This window comes from Vombatus ursinus, unplaced genomic scaffold, assembly GCF_900497805.2.
Source record: "Vombatus ursinus unplaced genomic scaffold, bare-nosed wombat genome assembly UNPS02015205.1, whole genome shotgun sequence".
Classification (NCBI taxonomy): Eukaryota; Metazoa; Chordata; class Mammalia; order Diprotodontia; family Vombatidae; genus Vombatus; species Vombatus ursinus.
Window position 1 is genome coordinate 41,747 of NW_020954983.1, and position 10,294 is coordinate 52,040.

The 10,294-nt window shown below is 40.9% G+C and overlaps 1 protein-coding gene across 1 annotated transcript in view; it reads right to left on the reverse strand.

Annotated features, from left to right (window-relative positions):
- Nucleotides 1-8,781, reverse strand: part of LOC114031666 (retinal-specific ATP-binding cassette transporter-like) — a 36,393-nt gene extending 27,612 nt beyond the window's left edge. Inside the window, exons 1-4 of the mRNA XM_027846818.1 lie at nucleotides 8,696-8,781; nucleotides 3,987-4,080; nucleotides 2,430-2,571; nucleotides 891-1,030 (exon numbers count right to left, since the gene is read on the reverse strand). Coding sequence (XP_027702619.1) covers nucleotides 891-1,030; nucleotides 2,430-2,571; nucleotides 3,987-4,080; nucleotides 8,696-8,761 — 442 coding nt within the window. The 5' untranslated portion in view covers nucleotides 8,762-8,781. The remainder of the gene's footprint in view (nucleotides 1-890; nucleotides 1,031-2,429; nucleotides 2,572-3,986; nucleotides 4,081-8,695) is intronic.
- Nucleotides 8,782-10,294: the final 1,513 nt, after the last annotated feature.

Below are 10,294 nucleotides of genomic sequence, written 5' to 3' on the forward strand. Positions count from 1 at the left end.
AACTTCAAAGGCCCTCTGGTCCAAACCTTTCACTTTATAAATGAAGAAACTGAGGCCCAGAGAAGTTGTGTCAGAGGTGGAATTTATACCCAGGTCCTCTGACTCCAGGACCAGTGCTAAAGTGTTTTGATTAAAATGCCATAAAACATCATCAGGGATGGAGGATGGCTCTAGGTTCTCCAATGTCATGCCAGCTCTAGCAGGATCTGGTCAAGGATGAGCCTACCTATATAATCTCTCAAAGGCTCTTTCGCAGCTTGGCTGCCGAGCATTAATTTTCAGCAACAATAACTCATGGAGACTCTCTCCTAAAGTGTAGAGGATCAATTCTTGGCCATATTTATGTCATGGCAATCTGATGAAGCCCGTAGACTCCTCTCAGAGTAATGTTTCTAAATACATAAAATAAAATAATTGGATTACAAAGGAAACTAATGGTGTCACAATACAGTTATCAATATATTTAAAAAAAACAAGTTTATAGACCATCCCCATTTAAGAACACTTGACATAGAAGCTTTGCCATCTACATAAGTGAACTAAATAACTACACCAATGAAATTCTAGTTCCTTAAAGCTAAAAATTCTTAATATAAATTATATGGAACCCAGTGTGGTCCTTTGGTAGTTCAGAGAAGAGGGAAATGGGAGAAATTTAAAAAAAAAAACCAAGGCAAAAGAACATAGGTACTGTGTGCAGTGGTTTTCAGCAGGTTGTAAGTAGTCAAATGAAATAAAAAAGCTTGACCAAGCAGAACTGGGCCACCATTCCATCTGACGCTTAAGATGACATAGGCCTGTGGCTTCTCCATAACAGTTTTAGAATTCTGGCTTAAGGAAGGAGAGTGGCAACTACACAACCCCACCATATATACTAAACCCCAACTTGCCTGCTATTCTCTCAGGATGAGTCCTGAGAGTTTCCATGAGCTGGGATAACAAACGTAGCTCATTCCAAATCTGGCCAAGGACTTTGCTTTCTGGTGCATTTATCAGGAGCTCTTGAACATCTTGGTAGACCCTTGCCAAGCTAGAGATAAAGGAGAAAGCTATGGTAATAAAGATTTTCTTTTATATTAATTATTTCCTAAATGACAACAATAGCTTGAGCTTGAAACAGCTCCACCTTTGTTTGTCCTGGAAACATCCTGGGAGTAGCATTCATTACCATCATCATTATTATTATCATTCTTATTCTTATTATTCCCACCTAGGAACAGTTGCAGAAAGAGATCTTCTAGTCTATCTGTTCCATCCATGCTGATGAATCAATGACTGGGGATTTGTGGCCCACATGCATCCAGTTGGGCCTTTGTTAGTGAGCCAGGGTCATCCAGACTATTCAAGGATCCATGTAGATATATTCTTAATTTCAATAATATATATGTATATTTGTAAATGAGAACTACTTCCATCCAGAAAGGTCTGTTTTAATTTTATTTGACAAAGGTTCCTGCTAAGAATTTCACTCCAGCTGAACATTTTGTGAAACATTTTTCACCACTCCCTTCTCAGGGCGGCATTTGTCCTAATCATGTATGAAGGGACTGGAAGCTGATTATAGATCTTATCGTTTCAAGTATAAACAGCTTTGGCCAAAAGAGCAGTTCATTATCACTTTTCACTATCTCCTCTACAAAAGGAGGCTTAACTCAGGATGTCAGGGCAAGTCTGGGAAGAAAAGGCTCCTCACCTTCACTCTCCACCTCAGGCAATAATATAAATCAAGTAGTTTTCTTTTTCCTCTAGATAACATTCACCTGCCAGGGATATCGTAGAGAGGAATCCATGTTTCACATGGCAGTATTAGTCTAGAAACAGGGGTTCCTAAGCAAGTATGTGTGAATTTTTCTTTTTAAGGTTTTTGATAACAACTTCAATGTCATTGGTTTCCTTTGTAATCCTATGTATTCTGATGCATTTAAAAACATTATTCTGAAAAGGGGTCCATAGTCTTCACCAGACAGCCAAAAGAGCCCCATGATACAAAATAAGGTTAAGAACTGCTGTTCTAGAGGACCTCTGAAGGTCCTTCCGGCTCGGGTTCTAGATCTTATGGGGCCCTTTGTTGTTCAGTCATGTGTGACTCTTCATGACCCTGTGGACCATAACACATCAATATTGTCCATGGGTTTTCTTGGCAACCATACTGGAGTGGTTTGCCATTTCCTTCTCCTAGCAGCTCTTGGGCATGAGCACCTGACTAATAAAAATGTTAATAAGGCCATAAATTCAGAGGTCATCTAGTCAAAAAATCCTTTTAAATTTATAGATGAGGAAACTGAGGCCCAGAGTGATGATAGCTAGAGATTTTGTCAGGCTGGTTCATATCAAGCTGAAAAAGGCCTACTCTGACCCTGGGTACATTTCCTTACTGATCTCCATCCTCAATCTGAACAGAGTGGGGGCTGAGGTCTCATGGTACTTACATGGAGTTGTTATAGTTTGACACGATGCCAGGAGATTCTCCCTGGGTGGGGCTCTGGAAACAAGGATTATTCACATTGCAAAAAATCCCTTGGAGCCATGGTAGCAGTCCAGCTGAGGGCATTGCCTTGTTGGGGAAATGGCCTTCAAGATGGAGAACCCAGACAAATAGAAAATCAGCCATTGAAACTTAGGTGCACAGAGCCATGGTGACTTAAGCATAAGAGCTAAAATGCCACCCCTCTGGGTCTTATAAGATATGGGACCCTATGAGGGTAAGCTGAAGAGACAAGATCTGGAATCCATATTTACCCAAAGCATTGAGTGCAGAAATAGAAACTCAAAACCTATGATCAAAAAGGTACTGATCAAGGAGTCAAGCATACCTCCCAACATTCTTGTGTCTTCCAAACACACATGCCAGGTTTTCAAGGTGTAGTAATAATATTAATAATAATGCAGCTTGGTGGGTACAGTGGATGGAACACTGGGCCTAGAGTCAAGAAGACTTGAGTTTAAATCTAGCTTTGGATGCTGAGACCTTGGGCAAATCTCTTTACCTCTGTTTGCCTTGGTTTCCTCAACTATAAAACGAGGATAATAATAATAACACCTACCTCCCAGGGCTGTTATAAGGATCAAATTAGATAATAATTGTAAAGTGCTTAGCACAGTGCCTGGCATTATATAAATGTTAGCTATTATGAGTATTCTTAATATTATAACGAATAATAATAATAGTCACAATAGCTAGTATTTCTATAGTGCTTCAAGGTTTGAAAAGTGATTTATAAATATCACATCACAACAACCCTAGAAGGTAGATGCTATTATCTCCATGTTACAGATGGGAGAAACTGAATCAGACAGCTGTTATGTGACTTGCCCAGGGTCACACAGTTAGTAAGTGTCTGGAGTAAAGCAATCTTCCAGGCTAGAAACCGAGAGGCTGCATTAATTAAGATCTTCATAGAGTAGCACCATATAACATTGCCCAGGCAATAGAAGAGACACTTTAAAATGTTCAGCAGGAAGCCACTGATCCCCTGATAAATATTTTATTTTTAAGCGGTATTGATAAACTGTATCTATAGCATATTCCATTTCCCTAAGTCTGTTCCCAAAATATTCAGACACTTTACTCATAATTTCTATCTTTTAAAAGAAAAATCTGTGAATCTAGAGACAAAGAGCTTCCAAATCCTTCAATTAGTTTATGTGCATAAAATGCACAGAGGTGAAAAAACATTACAGTTCAGGTAGCTTACACTATATGCATGAACATAAAGACAGCAAAAATCAGTAAGGAGGACAGAAAAAGGCCCCACAGGGATTTTCCAATTTTGATTTCATGACCAGGATAGATGAACGAATGAATGAATGAAATGCATTCACGAGCACTTACTACGTGCCAAGTCCCATATAGCATTCGAGACACCAATACAAAAGTTAAACACTGCCTGCTTTGAAGGACATTCTGATAGAGGGAGACAACATATACTGTGTATGAATGAATGAGTATTCCTAATTACTGCCCAAAGTCGAACCCAAATCCTTACATTCATGCTGGCTGTAGAGTGGGTTGGCATTCCTTAGCCAGATCAGGACAACGAATAAAGACAAAGGCCACACCAGTTCCACAACAAAACGAATCTGGTAACAAAGCAAAATTAGAGGAAAAAAAGAGAGAATGGGAACTCACACAAGATTATGAAAAAACTCACTTAGGATCAGCCCTCCACGTATGATGATTCTGTACTAGAAGACAGGTTAAAAGAATGAAACCAACATGAAACTGTCACAAGAAACAGTGTGATTTCTGTCTAGGACCTTGGCAAGTGTGCTGACCACCACGGTGTAACCAAAGGAGCAGTGGAGTAAGGGTCAGGAGATCTGGGTTTGAATCTTGGCTCTGATCTTCACTTACCATGTGACCCTGGGCAATTCACTTGGCAATCCTCTTTGAGTACCTATTTCCTCATATGTAAAATGGGAATAATAATAGTTCTGATACTCTACCAGAGCTGCTCAAGAGAAAGCATTTTTCTTTTTTCTTTTCTTTTCTTTTTTTTAGCATAAGGCTATATCTTTAGATAAATTTTATTCTGCAACTAACACCATTATGAATAGCTCAGTTAGTGAAAGGATATGATTGTTCACTCCCAATAAATACTTCATAATTGGGAAAAATATGACAGCTCATCCTATAAAATGCTTCCCAACAATTTTCATTTTCCGTGTGTTTATGTGTATGTGTGTGTATTTGGGAGTATTGTTGCAGTTCATCATCAGAGAGTCAGCATGGCACGGAAAAAACCCTGAATTCAGCATCAGAGGACTTGGGTTCACTTCCTAGCTTTACCACTTTGAAGACTTTGAGACTTTGCCACTTTGAGACTTTTCTTATCTTTTCTCATGACTTGCCTCAAAATCATGCCTTTTCTCTAGTTGGAGAAAGCACTTTTCAAAACGCTTTATAATTTAAATGTGATCTTTTATTAATAACTCCCCTATTTTTACCTTCTTTCTACTGTAAAATAGGAGAAAGGTGATAAAAGATGAGATCTTTTAGGTCAAAAACAGTATTAGAATTAGTATTTTAGAGCTGGCAGGAACCTAAGAGAACCCAAGTAACTGCTATTTGTGGCGAGGTTGGTTACAATTAAGATCTCCTAATAATCCTCCTTGTCTTCAACAATTCACTCCTGCCTGGAGACTGCCTCTAGTAGCCAACATGTTTGTAAAACAGATAAAGTGAAAAGGAGATGTCTTACAAAATAGTTGAACATTAGTTTTTATATTTAGGATAGTTCTGGCACTATAGAACCCTTGATGCTGAGGGAAGAAGGACCAGTCTGCTAATGAAGACTGAGTTCACTGGCATCTTCCCCAAAATGCACAGCAAGATATTTCTGACCCAAGGGAAGGAAGAAGGAAGCAAATAAGAAAAAAAAGAATCCAGAAGCAGACACCCCCAGTAAAACCATCTGGGTAGACAGGCTAAACCAGGATAAGGGTACTAAGGCCTCAAACCCATCTATAAGTTAGTAGGGAGTCTACTCCAAGCGTGGGAAGACTTCATGCAGTGGAATGAGTGCATGAGAACAATTTATTCCAATGGCCATGAAGGCGGATGAAGCAGGCACTGTGGACCACTTACAACTGGGTCAGACATCAAAGACACCAAGGTCATCCACTGCATCCCCAACCATCACCAGTCGTCTTGACTTCTGTCTTGCCACTGGACTTGGATGACTGGAAAAGAGAATGGAGCTGCCAACTTTGCACCTCTGCCTCACTTAAATCCATCACACCAAGATGTCAGTGGCCCTCTTTGAAAACAGACAAACAACAACAGCTGAGAGTAGAGGAATGGGTGCAGATTAACCCTCTCTCCTTCCCCATTATTTCCTCTAAGGGAAAGTAGTCAGACCCTCCTTGAAGTTTTTCCAGTTCAACTCATTGTCCTAGCAAGAAGAAATAGCATCTGCTTAGGAGAGTCTCTACTGACTGCCTGACTCTATTTCAAAAGAGAAAACACGGCATGCAGACAGATGATGTGTAAAAGTTTTTAAAAATATAAAAAATTATGCAGTAGATTATGTGGAAAAGTTTTTGAAAATTTATAAAAAATTCAAAGTGTATCCAGAAAAGAATGGGAAGGACGGGGGGAGAAAGCAAAAGAAACAGAGAAGGAAAGCAGTAGTCAGTCTGCCTGACTTCTAAGAATTTTTCCCTTTCCACACTTTCCTAAAAAGTAATAAAACAATGACCAGAGGTCACACATTTCTATTGCAAAATGCTTTCTTCATAGCAGTCCTGCATTATGTATTATCATCCTCATTTTACAGATGATGTCAGAGTGGTCAGGGTCACATAAGAAGGGAGAGTTCAGGCAGAGTTTAGAACCTCTGTGATGAGGAGTGAGAATGGTGAAAAAAAAAAAAAGATAAAAGAAAAGCACACCAATGGGCAAGGTACACAGAAGAGAAAGGAAAGAAGTTTGGGCAAGCAGCGTAAATTTGTTGCTAATGCATTACATTTTATTTACACTTAAAAAAACAAAATTGGATTTAATAGAAGCTCACAGTTTCATGTACTATCCTGCTTTTCTTTTTGCTTTATATTGAAATGTTTGTGTTGGGTGATATTTGTTAGTCTGTAATTATTAAAATATATAATACACACATACATACATATATACATATATATATATATATTTTACAGACAGTTCTGGATTTGAAGTCAGCTGCTCTGTCACGAGCTATTTACATGACTTTGGGTAAATCAGGTGCCCTCTCTGGACCTCAGTTTCCTTACCTGTAAAATGAGGGGGTTGATCTTGATGGCCTCTGAGGTCCCAGTGAGTGATGTACACACACCCGAAGCATCTCTCCTTCCCCTGAAGTCCAGGGGTACTTGTTGTCTAGGCTCCTCATTTAGTACTTAGCTTATAGATGTCCATCTGATTCCTGACACAAAACCCAATCTTTTTAATACGAATATTCCTCCTGTGATGCTGTGTGGCTGTGGATCATGGAATGGCACTATCCACAAAGAATCAAAATGGTGGATAACCCCAGGGGGAATGGGAAGACACCCAGTGGGCTGAAGGTGGTTGCAGCCCAAGACAACTGGGGCTCAAGTGTCCTAAAGGGAATGGTCCAGGAAGCAGAGGATCAAAAAAGGAGGTAGGCTGGTCATTTAGTGAAATGAAGGAATGCCAGATGGAATCAACAGAGTGGAAAGACCAAGAGGTAGATTCTGTGTGGAATACTCATGGCAAGATATGCACTGCATGAGAAGGTAAGCGCAGCCTGTGTTTAAACTGATTAGATGGAGTATTCACATGAATCATGATATGAGCTGTCATCTCCATAGCACTTTAAGGTTTACAAAGCACTTTACAAAATCATCTTATTTGGGGGCAGCTAGGTGGCACAGTGGATAGAGCACCGGCCCTGAAGTCAGGAGGACCTGAGTTCAAATCCGGCCTCAGACCAAACACTTGACATTTACTAGCTGTGTTACCCTTGGCAAGTCACTTAACCCCAACTGCCTAAAAACAAACAAACAAACAAAAAATCATCTTATTTGATCCTCACGACAACCCTGTGAGGTAGGTGCTATTATCATCCCCATTGAACAGATTAGGAAATTGAGGCACACAGCTAGTAGTTCATAGGATTCCATGATCACAGAACTAGAGGTAGAAGGAACCTCAGAAAGTCTAATCCAACCCCCTCATTTTACAGATGGGGAAACTGAGGCCCAAGAAGTTTCAATACCTGGCCCAAGGTAACAGAGGTAATGACTGTTGAAGGAATGGTCTGAATCCAGGTCTTCCTGACTCCAGGTCCAGTCAATCTATTTACCATACCCCATCAATTAACTAATGAAATCATGGAGCTATTGAAGTATTCTGCATTCTATTGTTATCTATCACAGATGTATGTAAAGTGTTCAAGAGAGTCAGAGAGACGATATGAAATATCAGGGCAGGTTTCTCCCCGGCCAGACTCTAAGCCACTTGAGGGTAGGGATGTTGTCCCATACCTTTGTGTCAAGTAGTGTCCTCAGCTAACTGTGTTCTTATTGTATCTGTGTTTGGGATTATGATTAATCAGGTGTTCCTGGGAGCAGGGACTGTGCCCTATCTGTTGTTGGCATTTATTCCTCCCCACCCCACCTAAAGCATTCTGCACAAGGGATACTCAAAGAGAACTTGCTTATTTTGCAGACATAATAAATAATAATGATGATAATAATAGTAAAACCATCTTGCTGGTGGACAAAAGTAGAGCGATTCCATGAGGGCACCTGTGGTTCTGGGCAAATGACAGCACTGCAGGGCATGGGAACATTTCTGCATATGGGACGCTTGTCAGATGGGTTCACAGCACCATGACCCTGGTGTTTTAATTCATTAAGTGAAACCACAGCTCTTCCTAAGCAGGAACAGAGCAATTCCCTGAGGCCCATCCCCAGGGCCTGCCATGTTCTCCTGACCCCCAGCTGCTCAGATTTGGATTTCCCCAAAGCAGGGGTCCTGAAGGGCTGCATGTGGAGCCACAGGCACCTGACAGGGTCTTCTTGCTCACCCCTTTCTTTCCACAGAGCAGCAAAATGAGGTTCTAAGATCACATGGGTAGCAAGGGGTCGAGTCAGGATTGGAACCCATGGCCTCTACCAACACATGGAGCTAGCTTTCCCACTGCCTCATCACTCTCAGGGCTATAGGGGTAGCAGAAACCTGGGTCCACGTTACCTTTTGCCTTTTCCTCAGTGTCCAATTCTTCCAAAGCAAAAGTCTTATCTGCCTCAGGAAGCCCATGCCCGTCTCCAAATGATGGCCAGGATGTCACTGGGGTGAGGCCTTCCTTGATGGAACTCACACCCTAGAACAGCAAAGGACACAAAAATGCTGCTTGCTGCAGGCTGGACAGGTGTTGGTGCTTTCCCACAACAACTCTGGAAGGGGAGTAAAGCCCATTTTTCTCTTCAGAGAAAGGGTTCTTCACCTGGGCTCCTTGGGCTCCTTTGAAATCTCAAGGGACGAACTTTCATGGGGGGAAAATTCTACTGTATCTTTATTTTCATAATCCTTAACTTAAATTTATGTTTTCTTTTCATTATTTTTTTAAATATACGTATATATTTTTATTTTTCAAAAATTTCTTTCAATTTTTTAAAATATTTTTCTGAGAAGGGGTCCATAGGCTTCACCAAATGACCACAGGGATCCATTAAAAAGATTAAGGACCCCTACCTTTGAGGCTTAGACCTTTTAAACAATAATTATGATTATAATAATAATAATAGCTAATATTTTTTGCAGGGTTGGGGAACCTGTGACCTTGAGGCCACATGTGGCCCTCTAGGTCCTGAAGTATGGCCCTTTGACTGAATCCAAACTTTATTCTGTGAAGTTTGGTCACACTTGAGGACCTGGGGGGCCACATGTGGCCTCGAGGCCACGGGTTCCCCACCCCTGGTAAAGCTTACTATGTGTAAGGCCCTGTTACAATTATGATCTCATTTGATCCTCATAACAAACTGGGGAAGCAGGTACTATAATTATCCCCATTTTACAGATCACCTTCGAGGTAGGGTGCTGTTATCCCTATTTTATAGATTAAGAAACTGAGGTGAACAGAGGTTAAGCGACTTGCCGAGGGTCACCCAATAGGTAAGTGTCTGAGACTGGCTTTGAATTTGGATCCTCCTGACTCTATCCATTGCACCATCTGGCTGCCATATCACATGATCTCAAAGCTCTTCACTGAAGGTTTGGTTCATAAGCCAAAGAACATCCAGAGGAAGTAGATGTGTTTCCTAAAGAGTGCTGGAAAAAGTGAACTGAATATCCTTTTTCTCACGTGATCTGAACATCTCCTCTTCTATTAGAGTCTGTCTTTTAATCTTTGCTTTATCTACTGACTGTGTGAAAGTTGGATATAGAGCTTAGAAACTGAATTCAAAACAGATGAAAGATGACCTTGGAGGGGATGGCCCAGGATCTGGAAGGACCACAGATTAGCTGAGTCTTGAAGAAAGCCAGGGCAATCCATGATATCCCTATTGCTTTGGGGGATTCTTTGATAAAAACATGGCAGCCCAAGGGTTGGCTCTTATTGATACTTCTCTACTTATCTCTTCCCTCCTGTTTTGCTGCTGGCTCTGCCTTGGGGGATTGCTTCCAAACAAGGGATGAAGGAGACACCTTTTTATTAGAGGTGAAATTGGAGGCCTTTTTAGGTGAAAGCCCTGACCCAAAAAACAAAACAAATCCTGCCCTGAGATGGTTATCAGGAATCCAGGCATTCAGACTCCACAGAAGAGGTCAAGCTGGGGAATGGTAGACACC